Source organism: Bathycoccus prasinos, assembly GCF_002220235.1.
Source record: "Bathycoccus prasinos genomic : Chromosome_6".
NCBI classification, from domain to species: Eukaryota; Viridiplantae; Chlorophyta; class Mamiellophyceae; order Mamiellales; family Bathycoccaceae; genus Bathycoccus; species Bathycoccus prasinos.
In genome coordinates, this window is record NC_024003.1 from 908,125 (window position 1) to 924,143 (window position 16,019).

General features: G+C 45.9%; 10 protein-coding genes across 10 annotated transcripts; 6 read left to right on the forward strand and 4 right to left on the reverse strand.

Moving 5' to 3' along the window:
* Positions 1–113: 113 nt before the first annotated feature.
* Positions 114–2,009, forward strand: Bathy06g04760 (predicted protein; the record flags this gene model as incomplete). The annotated part of the gene is made up of 1 exon (XM_007512328.1): positions 114–2,009. One exon carries the CDS (start codon positions 114–116, stop codon positions 2,007–2,009), a length of 1,896 nt encoding a protein of 631 aa, XP_007512390.1.
* Positions 2,010–2,172: 163 nt separating this feature from the next.
* Positions 2,173–3,015, reverse strand: Bathy06g04770 (predicted protein; the record flags this gene model as incomplete). The annotated part of the gene is made up of 1 exon (XM_007512317.1): positions 2,173–3,015. The coding sequence occupies one exon, from the start codon at positions 3,013–3,015 to the stop codon at positions 2,173–2,175; it is 843 nt and encodes a 280-aa protein (XP_007512379.1).
* Positions 3,016–3,371: 356 nt separating this feature from the next.
* Positions 3,372–4,715, forward strand: Bathy06g04780 (predicted protein; the record flags this gene model as incomplete). The annotated part of the gene is made up of 1 exon (XM_007512285.1): positions 3,372–4,715. One exon carries the CDS (start codon positions 3,372–3,374, stop codon positions 4,713–4,715), a length of 1,344 nt encoding a protein of 447 aa, XP_007512347.1.
* Positions 4,716–4,865: 150 nt separating this feature from the next.
* On the reverse strand, positions 4,866–5,525 carry Bathy06g04790 (predicted protein; the record flags this gene model as incomplete). Its single annotated transcript, XM_007512281.1, has 1 exon — positions 4,866–5,525. The coding sequence occupies one exon, from the start codon at positions 5,523–5,525 to the stop codon at positions 4,866–4,868; it is 660 nt and encodes a 219-aa protein (XP_007512343.1).
* A 287-nt stretch (positions 5,526–5,812) lies between these two features.
* Bathy06g04800 (predicted protein) lies at positions 5,813–6,568 on the forward strand (the record flags this gene model as incomplete). The annotated part of the gene is made up of 3 exons (XM_007512728.1): positions 5,813–5,855; positions 5,973–6,040; positions 6,341–6,568. 3 exons carry the CDS (start codon positions 5,813–5,815, stop codon positions 6,566–6,568), a joined length of 339 nt encoding a protein of 112 aa, XP_007512790.1.
* Positions 6,569–6,952: 384 nt separating this feature from the next.
* On the forward strand, positions 6,953–8,490 carry Bathy06g04810 (the record flags this gene model as incomplete). Its single annotated transcript, XM_007512322.1, has 2 exons — positions 6,953–7,057; positions 7,216–8,490. The coding sequence occupies 2 exons, from the start codon at positions 6,953–6,955 to the stop codon at positions 8,488–8,490; spliced, it is 1,380 nt and encodes a 459-aa protein (XP_007512384.1).
* A 210-nt stretch (positions 8,491–8,700) lies between these two features.
* Bathy06g04820 (predicted protein) lies at positions 8,701–9,459 on the reverse strand (the record flags this gene model as incomplete). The annotated part of the gene is made up of 1 exon (XM_007512306.1): positions 8,701–9,459. One exon carries the CDS (start codon positions 9,457–9,459, stop codon positions 8,701–8,703), a length of 759 nt encoding a protein of 252 aa, XP_007512368.1.
* Positions 9,460–9,977: 518 nt separating this feature from the next.
* Bathy06g04830 (predicted protein) lies at positions 9,978–12,839 on the forward strand (the record flags this gene model as incomplete). The annotated part of the gene is made up of 1 exon (XM_007512791.1): positions 9,978–12,839. One exon carries the CDS (start codon positions 9,978–9,980, stop codon positions 12,837–12,839), a length of 2,862 nt encoding a protein of 953 aa, XP_007512853.1.
* Positions 12,840–13,045: 206 nt separating this feature from the next.
* On the reverse strand, positions 13,046–13,960 carry Bathy06g04840 (predicted protein; the record flags this gene model as incomplete). Its single annotated transcript, XM_007512290.1, has 1 exon — positions 13,046–13,960. The coding sequence occupies one exon, from the start codon at positions 13,958–13,960 to the stop codon at positions 13,046–13,048; it is 915 nt and encodes a 304-aa protein (XP_007512352.1).
* A 274-nt stretch (positions 13,961–14,234) lies between these two features.
* Bathy06g04850 (predicted protein) lies at positions 14,235–15,932 on the forward strand (the record flags this gene model as incomplete). Its single annotated transcript, XM_007512455.1, has 1 exon — positions 14,235–15,932. One exon carries the CDS (start codon positions 14,235–14,237, stop codon positions 15,930–15,932), a length of 1,698 nt encoding a protein of 565 aa, XP_007512517.1.
* Positions 15,933–16,019: the final 87 nt, after the last annotated feature.

The window sequence follows — 16,019 nt, forward strand, 5'->3', positions numbered from 1 at the left end:
GTAGAGTAGTAGAGTTCATATGAAGCAGCTCTGAGTTTTTTTTTTCAGATTCTCCACTACGAGTACTTCCTTCTCACGACTTACTTTGAGATACCACCACCACCACCACCAAAATGGCGTCCACCACCACCACCACCACCAATAATAATAATGAAACTCCTGATGCTCCTCTCGCTCCTGAACAACTCTTATTCTCGTCTACGGATTCGGAAACTTTATCGAAAAACATCTTAATGGTTGGCGCCGGTGGCATCGGATGCGAGTTGATAAAAACGCTCGCCTTGACTGGTTTCCGAAACATTTCCATCATAGATTTGGACACCATCGATATCTCAAACTTAAACCGGCAATTCTTATTCCGAAAGAAACACGTCGGGATGAGCAAAAGTCAAGTGGCGAAAGAGAGCGTGGAGAAATTCGCGGGCTCGAAACAAACGGGGATAAACATTGAAGCGTATACCGGGAACATCAAAGAGGAGCGATTTGGGTTGGATTTTTTCAAAAAATTTGACATCGTGCTGAACGGTTTGGACAATCTGGAAGCGAGAAGGCACGTCAATCGGTTGTGCTTATCCGCGAACGTGCCGTTAGTCGAGTCCGGGACGACTGGGTACAAAGGCCAAGTGACGGTGCACTTGCGAGGGAAGTATTGTTCCTGTTTCGAGTGCGCGCCGAAACCGGTCCCAAAGTCGTTCCCGATTTGTACTTTAAGAGATACGCCGAGCACGTTCGTGCATACGATAGTGTTCGCGACGGATCTGTTGTTTCCGAGATTGTTCGGGGCGAATAAAGAGGATCCGAGCGATTTAGACGAGGAAGAAGCGCGAGATGCGTTTACGAGGAAAGAGAACGAGGCCGGGACGGCGTTTGCGAAACGAGTGTTCGCGTACGTCTTTGAGAAGAAAATCAAAGATTTGTTAGAGCGAGAAGACATGTGGGCGAACAGAGATAAGAAACCGGAGGCTTTGGACTCAGAGACGTTGTTAAAAACAAAAGAAGAACGGACAGCGACGACGGGTTACGGCGATGCGCATAAGAAGTGGACGATGGAGGAAGCGTCGGAGATTTTTGTTCGGTCCGCCGGGAAGTTGTTTGAAAAAGGCGACCGAATAAGCGAGTTTGATAAAGACGACGACGACGCGGTGGCGTTTGTCACCGCTACGGCGCAACTGAGATGTGCGAATTATGGCATCGAGTACATGTCTAGATTTGATGCGAAAGGTGTGGCCGGGAACATCGTCCACGCGGTAGCTACGACCAACGCCATCATTTCCGGGTTAATCGTCATCGAAGCTTTGAAGATTTTAAATGCGCAAAAACATCTCGATGAAAAAGAAGAAGGAGAGGGCAAAAACGATAGATTGATTAAACTGGCAAACTCTAGATACACATTTGTCGGTAATTTTAACGCCGGACGACAGCTGTTGCAACCGCTCGCGCCAGACGAGCAAAACCCAAAGTGCGTCGTCTGCGCAAACGCTCGCGCCGAATTGTGTTGCGACATATCCAAGACAACCTTAGCCGACGTCATCTCGAAAGTTTTGAAGAAGAAGTTGAACACGAACGAACCTACGGTTTTGAAAGGCGACGATATGTTGCACGAAGAAGGGGAGGATTTAGACGACGACGAGGTGGAAAACTACGCGATAATCGGGAAAAGAACTTTACAAGATTTAGGCTTGGAGTCTGGCGGTATTTTATGCGTCGACGATAACAGTCAAGAGCTGAAGTTTGACTTGGTCGTCGTGCATCAGAATTTGGAAGAGTTTGACGAGGATGCGTTCCCGGAAGGGTTCGAGTTGAGAGGTGAAACGCCAAAGGTTGCGGAAGGTGCAGAAAAGGAGAAGGATGAAGACGGAGCGGCGACTGATGGGGAAGCGAGCGACGAAATAGAAATTGTGGAAGAAGGGGTGGAGATTACGAAAGCGGTTGAATCGCCGCGTCTCGGTAAAACGAAAGCGATAGCGTCGTCGCCATCGCCGGCATCTAAGAAACGGAAGACGAAGTGAACTCATTCAGTTTGGGGATACACACGTACATATATAATTACAAACAAGCCGCTCTATAATAAAAGTATACATACTTTATAAAATCGAAAAAGTTGACTCTCTCTCACGCCTTCGTTCTTTCTTCTACACAGAACACATACTATTAAAGATCTAATAAGCAATTTTACGGATAACTCTTATACGACGCGTTTTCTTCCTCCTCCAACTCTCGGTCGATAAACTTCTCGTATTCACTTTCGTTCATTAAATCCGAACACTTCTCCACTTCTTCTCCGATCGCTTCGCACTCTAAAATACTCGCGCTCGGCACGCACAGTTTGTACGCCTCTCGGACCATCTCGTCGTTAAATCGAACATTCGTCACTGGAAACGGTAATTTCAAATGTCTCGTCCCGTTGACGTTGGACCATAAACTGTGGTATAACTCATCCGCGGCGGTTCTGTGAAACCCGGACCATTTCAAAGTCGCCAACGACGTTTCGTTTTCGATGAACTCATTTTTTGTTTGTGAGTTTTTGAGCACCTTCTTCTCAATCTGCAAAACGTCTCCTATTTTATCGAATCCAAAGTCGCTGATGGCAACGGCGACGGACACATTTTTATTCGCACTACTCTCATCATCGTCATCGTCATCGTTCAAAGACGACGATGGTCGCTGAATCGTGAGTTTTTCGTGCGTCGTGGTGTACAAAATCGTCGTTTTTGGTTCTGAAGAAGCGTCCGCTTTTTCTGCTTTCGCGACAAAAGAAGAGGAAGAAAATCGACGTCGTCGTCTTTCTTCTTCTTCTCTGAATGGAAAGGACACGTCTTCTGCCTTTTTTTTCGTCGCAGCGTTCGAAGAAGAAGGTGGAGAGAAGTAATTTTGAGCGCTTCTGGTGCTATAATGACTCGCAGAAGCGGTGGTAGAAGATGACGCGGACCCCGATGCGTGTGAGAGAAAGTAGTTTCTGCACACCGCGCGCAAAGAAGAAGAAGAAGAAGAAGAAGAAGAAGAAGAGCGTTTCATTGTTGTTGTGTCTCTGATGGGTCTGGTGATTTTTTTTATGTATTTTCGTGGTTGTCTGATGAGGCTCCTTGCAAAAAAAAATTTCTCGCTTCGTTTGCTTTTCTCTCTTCTTCCTCATTAAATTAATATAAAATGGAAGAAAAACTTCTACCAGTGTGATGATACTATGACGAGCTTTATATACGCTTTCGCGGTGGAATTTTGTTGAGCGTCATAATCATCGCGCGAAGAAGACGAAAGAGTTTGTGTGCTCGTGGTGAATTCTCTCTCTGTCTGTCTCTCTGTCTGTCTGTCTGTCTGTCTGCGCGCGCGTGTGTGTTTCCTTCAAAGTCGTCTTTGAAATTTGTGAAAACATAATGTACCCGAACCAGAGACAACGCCCACAAAGAGGAGGAGGACGACGACAACAACAACAACAACAACCGTCTGCAAACCCACGGCAATCATCTGCTCCCGGACAGTCTTCTTCTTCTCCGTCTGCGTCTGCATTTGCCCGAGGCGTGGCTTTAATCAGCCCGAGAGGTATTCTCAATCAGTCCAGACGATTTTTCGATGACTATCAGAGACGACGAGAGAGAATCGGTTTTGGACGACAACCGAGGTATCGTCCTTTGTTGGCGAGAGAAGAGTATCAAGACGGCAGCGGGTTTCAAACGCCGAGATTTTTATCCAGCTGGTTGAGAGGTCCGGGTGGAGTTTTATTATTGTTCTCGATCGTCTCTTTGTGGTTTACCATGAGAACTTTGGATCAGTTCACGCACCAAACGCACGTCGACCACCGAGACAAACACGTCTCGAGGAAGTTTTGCGAAGAGAGGAACGAACGCGCACCTTTGATTTGCGCGCATGGAGGATTGCACGGCGGCGTCGGGCAAGAAAAAGGCGCGTCGTTTCCAAACACGGTATCTGCTTTTGTCGCCGCGAGTAGGGAAGGATTCGAGTGCGTGGAGGTGGACGTCTCGAGAACGCGAGATAACGAGTTGGTGTGTTTACACTCGCGAGAGTTGAAAGCGATTACGAATAATAAGTTTGAGAGAGTGCAAGACGTGACTTTAGACGTCATACGAATGCATGCGAAGAAGAAAGGCGTTTGGATATCCACGTTTAGAGAGGTTGTTGACCAAGTCGTAAACAGAGGGTTTAAACAAGTCACGATTGACGTGAAGGACGACCCGAAAGCGGGATGGTCGGGATTACCGGAACAAATATTCGAGACTGTTTTTGCGGAAGATAGTAGCAATCATAACGGGGGTGGTAGAAGTAGCAATAATAATAAGCATAATAGTAAGAGAAGTTGCGAAGAGTGCGTATTTTGGGGAAAAACAGACGCGATGTTGAGGAAATTCATAGAATTCGACGGCGGTAAACACAAAGTCGGGTACACGGTGGCGAATTTCTCCCGTGCGTTGAGAGACGAAGGGTACCACGAATTGAGCATAAACAGACCTTTAGGTGCGTATTGCGTGGCGATTCAATCGGAAATGGCTGAAGAAGAGAAACTCGTTCGAGACGCGAACGATAAGTTAGGTTTAAAGACGTTCGCGTGGACCGTAAGCGACGCTCGAAGAGTGCGGAAGTTGGCGAACAACAACGTCGACGGCATAGTTACGGACGATCCGTTGATCGTTCGAAACGTGTTCGAGAAGATGCGAAGGGACTGTTTGAGAGGTAGCCACCACGTCCGCGACGAGCGTTTGTGAGATGACGATATAGTATTGAAGAAGATAAGTCTAGCTTATAAATAGTAAAACACACGCGTCTTCTACTACATCTTGTCACCGCGCAGGAAACATTTTGAAAAGAACTATTTTCTTTTTTGCTACATATTACTACTCCTACTCCTATTTCCATTATCCTCCTCCGAATCCGCTGAATCCCATCGCTTTCATCATCTCTTCCTCTTCTACGGTCTTCTCCACCTCCTCCTTTGTCTTCCCCATTTTCTTCGCCTCTTTCTTCAACCGTTTCCTCTCTCGCTTCGCCTCGGCTTCTTCGCGTTCTTTATTCGTCGCGTGTTCGATCCTTTTCACTAAATCTGTTTCAGTATCGATGCCTTCGTCTGGATTTTCCCCTCTCTTGATTATTTCTTTCCTCTTTTTATGCACCGCAAATCTGTTCCTCACTTGCTCCACCGTCGACCGTTCCGCGTGTATCGATATCCCTCGTTCGCGTTGCGTTTTCTTCGAGTTGATGTGGTCTAAATAACTCAACGAATCGTGTAAAATCACTCCGGTTTCTTTACATCGAAACCCGGATCCTTCCCCGGTGTTTGGATTTACCAACGTCACCGTCCCTACTTTACTCTCTAAATCTTTCTTAAAATCTCTCTTGATCATGTTCTCTCTCGTCAGTGGTTGTTTCACGACTAAACCAAAATCCGACGCTTTCGGTTTTTTCTTGTCTTCCTCCTCGACGCGTTGCAACGCTTTCGCGGCGTATTCGGATTTGTCCCATTTTTTTCTCGTCGTGTTATCGATGCCCGCTGCTGCTGCCGTTGTTGGAGGGGACATTTTTGTCGCTCTTCTTCTTAAATCCTTCTTCTTCTTCTTCTTCTTCTTCTTCTTAATGTATCAAATCAATCGATTAATAATGCGCAATACGAAAGCGCAAAGTGTAATCGTGTCTTAAGTGAGTGTAAATTCACAATAATTTTTCTCTCTTCTCTTCTCTGTTTGGAGGAGTCTTTTTTGACGGCTCAAAAATTCTTCTTCTCCTCTCACGCACATCAACAACAACAATTAAAAAGACATGTAGAGAAAAGAAGGAGAAAACCACAGAAAAAAGAATCACATCCGAAATGGCTTCGTTTGCAGAAGCTCCCGCAGGAGACGTCGCCAAGGGTACGAGAATTTATATACAGGATTTCTTTTAACATTCCTTCCTTCTTTTGTGTTTTTACGCGTGACTCGTTTTACTGACGTATTGTCTCTCTCTTTCTTTTACTTTCGTACTCATAGGCGCGAAGATTTTCAAGACGAAGTGCGCGCAGTGCCACGTCGCAGAACCGGGGGGAGGACACAAACAGGTACGAGAGTGTGTTTTCGTCGTCATCTTTTCTCCGATAGGCTTTGGAGTGTTTGAGAGGAAAGGGTAACAAGGATGTTCGAGCAGTTTCAGTCGATCGTGCGATCAGATCTGGTCGTCCCGGACGCGCTTTCTTCGCGATTGGATTTGTTTTCGACTCGATCGATTTTGGGTGTAGCCCGTGCAAGGTGAAACGTTATCGAGTTTCTCTCGTAGCGGCTGAGAGAGAAGCGAGAGATCTTTACAACGACGAAAACTCACACACGTTTTACTCTGTTTACTACTGACTTAAAACCAACAGGGACCAAACTTAGGAGGCCTTTTCGGTCGCGTTTCCGGCACCACGGAAGGTTTCTCCTACTCCGCGGCGAACAAAAACAAAGGCGTCAAGTGGGACGAGACGACGTTGTACGACTACTTGTTGAACCCGAAGAAGTACATTCCAGGGACGAAGATGGTTTTCGCCGGCTTGAAGAAACCGCAAGACAGAGCCGATCTGATCGCGTATTTGAAAGACAGCACCAAGTAAATGAACCACCACGTTTTAATCTATACTATTCTTCTATTAAGTTATACACCCTCCTCGGTAGTCCTAATTTTGCCCATCGAAGGAGCGAAAGAAAAAGCAGACACAAACACAAAATTCAACAAAAACTCTGAATTCTCTTCTTCTATTTCCTGTACTCTCTACTCTTATTCTTATTGGTGGTGTTCTGTTTCGAATCAGTTCATTCATACGCGCCCAGACAAAGAAAGGGAACCGTGAAATTCAAATCGCGCGCACTCGCACAGAAGAAGAAGAAGACGAAGTGGAAGTAGAAGTAAAAGAAGACGAGTTAGGGAAATCATCAATTCAATCAAATCAATTCACTTAATAAGTATTAGATACAAAAAAATTCAATAGTCAACCACCATGTACGGGGGCGATGAAGTTTCCGCGATCGTCATGGACGTCGGAACACACTCCGTTAAAGCAGGATACGCGGGACAGGACACACCGAGCGCGGTGTTTTCATCCGTAAGTGCTGTTGTTATGTATTGTTTCTTTTTTCTTCTCTTTCGTCTTTTGCGTCGTGTTGTTGCCGCCTTTCCTCGATCGAGAACTCTTTGTCGTTTATGCTTGAATACTCACGTTAAAATCTGTTTCTTTCTCGATGGTTTCGTGCGTACGTACAGTCTGTCGGACGAGGCACCGGGCAACTGGGCGGTCCATCGAAGGATTCCGACGCGGAAATGAAAGACGCGGACGACCCGCACGATATGAAACCGAAATCGATCCAAAACACAAACATATTTCGAAAGTCTCCTCAAGACAAGGATTTTTTCGTCGTAGACTCGGATAACATCCGGAGAGACGACGTTGAATATTGCTCTCCATTTAACGCGGACGGCGTGTTGGACGATTTAGACGCGTACGAGGCGATATGCGACCATGTGTTTCGAGGTAGGTTGTGCGTGCAAACGGCGGAACATCCTATTCTTTTGAGCGAGCCGGTACTGACGCCGGAGGCGAACCGGGAGAAGATCGTGGAGTTGTTGTTTGAAAAGTATAAATTGCCGGCGGTTTTTTTGGGTAAAAATCCTGTTCTCTCCTGTTTCGCGAGCGGGAAGGCGACGGGCTTGAGCGTGGATGTTGGTGGACGCGCGGCGACGACGTGCGCGGTACACGAGGGGTACGCGTTGGTGAAGAGCGTGATTCAATCGAAAGCTTTAGGCGGAGATTGCTTGACCGAAACCACTTTACGATACATGGAAGAGAAAATGAAAAACGAAGTTAAACCTAGATACGCGTTCAAGAAGAAGTTACAGACGGGTGGAAAGAACGACGGCGAGTTTAAAATTGAAAATTTATCCTTTCCGAAAACGTCCAAATCGTACAACTTGTTGAAACGACATCAGATTGCAGAGGACGCGAAAGCAAGCGTGATGCGATTATCGGACGTGCGTTTGGATTTAAAAAACAGCGAAATCAACCAAATGCCTACGGTACAGTACGAGTTGCCCGATGGGAACACCATTGAAGTTGGCGTGGAAAGGTTCATCGTTCCGGAAATTATGTTCAACCCGGCCATCGTGGACGAGCTGAAGTTGAAAGGACCGCCAGTGGTGGACGACATGCAAAACGCGATGTCGTTGCCGGCACAGGTTTTAGCGAGCATTCAAAACGCGGACGTGGACGCCAGAAAGGATTTGTTTGGCAACGTCATCTTAACCGGTGGTGGAACCATGTTTGTCAATTGCAAAGAGCGATTGGAAAGCGCGATTTTCGACCACGCGCCGCAAAATGTCAAGACGAAAGTCACCGCGAGTCAAAACGCAGTCGAACGACGATTCGCGACGTGGATTGGTGGGAGTATTTTAGCCTCGCTGGGGTCTTTTCAGCAAATGTGGATGTCCAAGGCGGAATACGATGAATACGGTGTATCGCACATTCACAAAAAGTGCCCTTAAAAAACGGAATGTAATATCTGAAGAAACTATAAAATTTTCATCTACTAAAGTACAATGTTCTTCTTCTATTCGTGCGTGTTTCTCTCGCTACTATGTGTGTTGTTTGTTTTTCGTATGTTTATCTCTCTTTCTTGCGACAATGATACTCTCTCTCTCTCTCTCACGCGCGCGAATATTATTTTGCGAATCGATACAGTATTATATTCCATTTTACGCCGCAGTCAATTTCCTCTTCTTGTTCATCATCTTATTCATCTCGTCCGCTCTCATCTTCTTCTTCAATCCGTCCAATAAAGCTCTGAACTCCTTCTCCTCCACCCCATTCGCCTCATCTGTTTCGATTTCCAACTGTTTCATCAAATCTTTCTCCTTCACGCTGCTCCCTTCGACTATAGTCGCCGCGATATCGCGAAACGCGCGCTTGCGTTTCAACCACGTCTCACAATGCGTCACGAATTTTTTTTCCGTTTCCTTTTGCGCTTTCATGGCTTCTTTTAGCGCGTCCTTTTCGCCTCCTCCTCTTTCTTCATCTTTTTTCTGTTGTTGCGCCATCAACTTCTCCTTCAACGGTTTCACCTTGTTCATAATCTCTCCGTTCTCTTTCGTTTTTTTCGTCGTTTCCTCTCGAATTTCCTTCACTGAAATCTGATTCTTATGCGTCTGCAACTCTCGCATCTTCCTCTGAATCTCTTGCTTCTTCGCCATAACTTGCTCCGTTTTCGTTTTCACCTCCAATTCCAACGCGTGCACCTCTTCTTTTCCCAAAACATCCTCCGGTTGCAACGCGTAATACAGTTTTGATTTCCCACTCTCTTTAAACGATAATTTCTTCTCCTCGACCAAATTATCTAAATACCTCTGCGCGGTGGCTTTTTTCACGCCTTCTTTTTGCAACGCGTCCGCGAGGTTGGTCGCGTTGAACGGACGGTTCTGTTGCGTGCAATATAAAAGGACTAAATCCTTCGACATTTTTGTTGTATCTCTGTTGTTGTTGTTGTTGTTGTTGTTGTTGTTGTTGTTGTTGTTGTTGTTGTTGTGTGTAAATATATGAGAGAACAAGAATTTTAAATTTTTCTTTGATGTTGTTGTTTGTTGTTGTGGGAAAATGGATCCCGACCATCGATATTTAGTGTCTCAATGCGAAGAGAAAAAAAAATGGAGCGGCGTCGAAAAGTTTTCATCATCATCATCATCGGATCTTCGTATAAAAACGCTAAAAACGAGCCCGGTTGACATTCAATTTAGCTCAATTCGCGAAGAGGAGGATATTTCTTACGAGAATCTGACGTTGTATCGATCGTGACTCGTTCGCACGCGGAAGAAAAAAGGAGGATTTCGCGTCTTTTTTTTTAATTCGCGCATAACGAAAAACACCAGCTTTAAATTCTTCTCAAAAGTTTTACCCTCGATTGAAGAAGAAAGTCTTTGATATACACGCTGAATACAAAGAGCGCGAGATTTAATATAAACAGAGAGAAAGAGAGAAGATGGGCACCATCAACCAAGTCATCGAGAGAGGATGCACCATGCTCGTCCATTTCGACAAGTCTGCGTCATCGAAAGAAATCAAAGAGTCACTAGAAACCGGATCGAACGAAGAAAAGGCGGACGCGATGAAGAAAGTCATCTCGTTGTTAATGAACGGCGAACACTTACCGCAGATTTTCATCACCATCGTTCGATACGTTTTACCGAGCGAGGATCACTTGGTGCAAAAGTTGTTGCTGTTGTACATGGAGATCATTGAAAAGACGGACAGCGAAGGAAAATTGCTTCCGGAAATGATCTTGATTTGCCAAAACTTGAGGAACAATTTGCAGCACCCGAACGAGTTTATTCGAGGGTCGACGTTGCGATTTTTGTGTCGATTGAACGATCCAGAGTTGATTGAGCCGTTGATTCCGTCTATCGTGCAAAACTTAGAGCATAGGCATCCGTACGTGCGAAGGAACGCGGTGATGGCTATTCATAAGATTTACACCGAAACGCCTAGAGGCGAGATTATGATTCAAGACGCGCCGGAGATTGTCGAGCAGTTGTTGAATGGTGGAGAGTCGGATTTGAGTACGCGACGTAACGCGTTTTTGATGTTGTATCATTCGGATCAAGATCGCGCGGTGCAATATTTAATGGCCAATTTGGAATCTGTCGCTAACTGGGGCGATATCCTACAAACAGTCGTTTTGGATTTGGTTAGAAAGGTGTGTCGAACAGATCCGTCGCAAAAAGGGAAGTACATTAAGATTATTTTGATGTTGCTGCAAACCAACAACACTTCTGTGATTTACGAGTGTGCAAATACGTTGGTTGCGTTGAGTAACGCGCCGACTGCGATTAAGGCAGCGGCGAATTGCTATTGCCAACTTATCGTCTCGCAAGGCGACAACAACGTCAAGTTGATCGTGTTGGATCGATTGGCGGATTTGAAAAAGAATCACAGAGAAGTGATGCAAGATATGGTTATGGATATTTTGAGAGCGGTGGCATCTCCGTCCGTGGATATTCGTCGAAAGACGTTGGATATTGTTTTGGATTTGATCAACTCGAGGAACATCGAGGAGGTGGTTACCGCGTTGAAGAAGGAAATTATCAAATCGCAAAGCGATACCGGTTTAGGTGCGAGCGAGAAGAACGCGGAATATCGGCAAATGCTGGTACAGAGCGTTCACGCGTGCGCGGTGAAATTCCCGGACGTTGCCGGTTCTGTCGTGCACATGTTGATGGACTTTTTGGGCGATCCGAACACGGCGTCAGCGTTGGATGTGATTATGTTCATTCGAGAAATCGCGCAAACGAATAGCGGTATGCGCGCATCGATTTTGCAGAGATTGTTAGATTCTTTCTACTCGATTCGATCGAGTCGAGTGTGTGCGACGGCGTTGTGGATTATTGGCGAGTACTCCGAAACGAGAGAACAAGTCGAAGAGGCGTTGGCGACGTTGAAATCGAGTTTAGGCGAAACGCCATTCTTTGAACCGCCCTCGGACGAACGATTCGTGGATGATGCGGAGGAAGAGAAGGAAGTGTACGAGTCTGGATCGAAGCGACCGATAGTTTTAGCCGACGGTACGTACGCTACGCAAACGGCTGTTCAAACCTCCGGAGGAGGCCCTTCGACGCCAAACTTGAGAGCGTTGCTTTTATCCGGCGACTTTTTCTTGGCTGCCATTTGTGGCGGTACGTTGACCAAGCTCGGTTTGAGGTACATGAAGAGCAACACGTTTTCGGAAGAGGAAAAGAACCGAACGCAAGCGGAGGTTATGTTGTACATTGTCGCCATCTTGCGCTTGGGGAAATCTCACGTCGTCGCCCACGAGATGGATTACGACTCGACCGAGCGTTTGACGCAGTGCTTCGCGGCGATAGAGTCTCCGGAATCCGAAACCACACGAGTCTGGCTGGAAAACTGCCGAGAATCTTTCTCGTTGATGATCAGCGAAAAACTCGAAAACGACGCGAAAGAACGAGAGAAGAAGGAAGAAAAGCCAAAATCTCAAGCGGATGATTTGATTGACTTCTATCACTTGAAATCAAGAAAAGGTTTATCGCAAGTCGAATTGGAAGATGCCGTGGCGACTGATTTACGCCGAGCGACTGGGTTTAACGACCCAGACGCGGCCTCAAACGCTAGAGATTCCAAGTTGAACAGAGTCTTGCAGTTGACAGGCTTTTCCGATCCAGTGTACGCCGAGTCCTACGTCACTGTTCACCAATACGATATCGTCATGGACGTCACCGCGACGAACAGAACGAACGAAGTCTTACAAAACGTGTGCTTAGAGCTCGCGACCATGGGTGACTTAAAACTGGTGGAAAGACCGCAAAACTATACCTTAGCACCGGGAGAATCGAAACACATTCGCGCGAATATTAAAGTTTCGTCCACGGAAACTGGCGTCATTTTTGGCAACATTGTCTATGAATCCAGAAACGAGGATCGCAACGTCGTCGTCTTAAACGACATCCACATCGATATCATGGATTACATCTCCCCGGCATCGTGCGCGGACATTGCGTTTAGAAACATGTGGGCCGAATTTGAATGGGAAAATAAAGTCGCCGTGAACACGAAGTTTACGGATGTGAAAGAATACCTGGACCACGTGGTGAAGAGTACAAACATGAGGTGCTTGACTCCCGAGTCGGCGTTGGACGGCGAGTGCGGATTTTTAGCCGCGAACTTGTACGCAAAGAGCGTCTTCGGTGAAGATGCTTTGGTGAACGTCTCTGTAGAAAAAGATAAAGATGGAAAACTTGGCGGATACATTCGTATCCGATCCAAGACGCAAGGCATTGCGTTGAGTTTAGGTGATAAAATTACTTTGAAGCAAAGAGGGCCGGAGAAGTAATTTTGATAATAAGAGTATGAAGAGATTAATATAAGACTAAGGAATGGATTGGCTTTTAAATATATACATATAACGTAAACATAATCACAAACACATGTATGACGCGTCGTCTTTGATTATTGACTGTATACGTCTTTTTTTTCTAATGACATCGTGACTACCAGGTAAACTAAAAAGAAACTACTACGTTAGAAATACACACGCTTTTAAGCTTTGTACGTCCCTCCGGTAATTTTTACATCGCCTTCCAACTCGGGCACGCCTGAATTCCGCGATAAAAACTCTGGAAAAACTTCCTGACACTCCCCTACGCACGCGGGCGCAAATCTGACGTACCCACACACGCGTTCGTAACAAAACTGAACGAATCCCCAGAGTTGATCGAACTGCGCGTCTCTCGCTTTCGACAACTTTTCCAGAGATTTCGGATTCGTCTTCATCACATTCCTCTTCCCGTCATCCTGTTCTCGCTCGAATTTCACTGATTGCGCGTCCAACACCGGGATATTCGACACCCAATTGTCCGCCAAATTCCTCCCAAACACTCTCGACCGTTCCAACTTATCTAAACTATCGTTCACGTACGTCTTTTCTTTCTCCGAGTTGACGTACACCGCCGGTTTATATTGCTCGCCGACTTCCGAGTATTGCCCTTTACTCGCATTTTTCGGGTCGAAATGTTTAAAATACACTCTCATGATGCGCTCAAACGGAACTTTCTCGTCATCGTAGGTGACTTTCACGCACTGTTTCCCATCGCACGTTCCAACGTCCACGAGCGAAACGCCCGCGTACGTCAAGTCTTGATACTCTCTTTCCAAAAAGGAGTAGTTCCCAGCGGCGAGATAGTTTGTTATTTGGCCCGCTTCCGCTGGTTCGACAGCAAAATTCATCATCAGCAGCATAGCCATCATCGTTGTCATCGTCGTCGTTGTCGCGAGAGTGGTGGTGGTGATATTTGCACACGTATCATCACTATCAGATGAGGATAATGCGCGCGAGGATGCAAATCTTTTTTGTCGTCTTCTTCTTTTCCTAGGATGATACCGTGTTGTTCCTGTTGTACTACTACTACTGCTACTACTCGTGGTTGTACGAGCGATACTCATCACAAAAGTCATTTTCATCATCATCGTCATCAATCAGTATATCCAAAATACTAATAAAAGTGTTGAATGAATGAAGAATTGATGAGAGAAGAATGAAATTTTCACAAATTGATCAAATTTTTTCAATTTTTTTCGCTCTTGCAAAAAGGGAAGAAGAAGAGACAAAAGAAAAGATTTGAGAGACGCAAAAATGCCTTCAACAACCACCACCTTCTTCTTCTCTTTTGCACGGTCGCTTTTGCCTCTTTCTTACTCTCGTCCTCGTCGTTTACGTCGAGAAGCATCGATGGGTTCTCCTTCTCTTTCTTTTGTATCGAGCGAGAAGAATACTTCTTACGCTTCTTTTTCTTCTTCTTCTTCTTCTTCTGGAGCAGCGACGAGAGGAAGACGAAAGAGTCGATTTCGAGTGACGACGACGGCGGTGACCAATACTAATAACAATAATAACAACGACAGAGAAGAAGGAGAAGAAGAAGAAGAAGAAGGAGAAGAAGCAACGACAATAACAACAACAACGACGACGACGACACCTTCACCTTTTATTATTAAAAAAATCGAACGGAAGCAAAGAGGCGCGTGTTACGGGTGCGGCGTGAAAATCCAAATGGTTTCACCGTCCGCCGTCGGTTTCGTCTCCGAACTCGACTACGAGACGAAGAAGAAAAATAAGCAGTTGGATTTACTTCTGTGCCTGAGATGCTCGAATTTATCGAACGGGCAAATGATTAACGCAGTCGTTGGCCAAGGTGGACAGAAAATCGAGACCGGGTTAATCACTCCGGAAGAGTTGAGAGAGACTTTGAAAGATATTCGCGGGAAGAAGGCGCTGGTGGTGAAGATTGTCGATTTGACTGATTTTCACGGGTCGTTTCTCCCGAAGATACGAGATTTAGTCGGGAGTAATCCGATTTTGTTAGTCGTGACGAAGTGCGACGTTATTGGGAAAGGGTTCGCAATGGAAAACAACGAGAGTTTAATCGAGTACGTGATCGAAGAATGCGCGAAGAAAAAGTTGACTCTGGCGGGAGATCCGATTTTCGTCGCCGCGAGGAAGCCAGGATCCTCGAGAAGTAATAGCAGTGTTGGTAACGATACTACTGCACCGGGAACGAGAGGAATACGGGGAGAGGATTTGAACGGGATGAGAGCGGCCGTGTTGACGACTATTCGCGAACGACGAGGGAGAGACGTGTACGTGGTAGGATCCGCGAATGTGGGAAAATCGACGTTCGTGAGAGAATTCACGAAGGTGTTGAGGACGGAAATGGGAAATTATTTCGCGCCGTCGAAGAGGTTACCGACGGCGAGTTCTATGCCGGGAACAACTTTAGGTGTTATTCCAATCAAAGCGTTTGAAGATAAGAAGAGTTTATACGACACGCCGGGTGTGTTTTTACACCACAGAGTGAATTCGTTATTAAACGGGGAGCAAATGAAGTCGCTGAAATTAGGCGGCGATTTGAAAGTGTATCGAGCGCCGGTGTCGCAACAAGACGGCAGCAGCAGTACTAGCAACGTTAATAGCAGCAACAACAATAGTGAAAAGTTGAAGAATGTTTCGTTTGATTGGAACGGGTTGGTTCGATTAGATATCCTCGACGCTCCGGAAACGGACGATTTGAACACGGTGAACGTTTCGTTTTACGGACCGAAGAAGATGCGCATATTTAAGTCTAGGATTGACGACATGCAAAAACACGCCGATGGTGGAGACAAAACGTGCTTATTTGATGAAAGTGCGCCCACTCGAGAGTTTTACCAATCGCTTCCAAGCTTGCGCGTTTCCAGAGAGGTGGAGATTAGTCTAGACGATTACAAAGGAAAAGATCTTTCGATTTCTGGTTTGGGCGGATGGATCCGCGTCGTTCGCGAAAGAAATCACACCAAATATACAAACTCTCCCGGTGCAAAAGGAAGCATCACCGTGCGTGTTTGGTCGTTACCTGGTGTGGAGGTGTTTGTTCGAGACGTCATGCCGATTTGATTAAAGCGAACTTTTTTATTTGCATACAAAGTTTGATGCTCCGATGCAGTATGAATTGACAGCGACTTGAGGAGGAGTTTTCTCGAA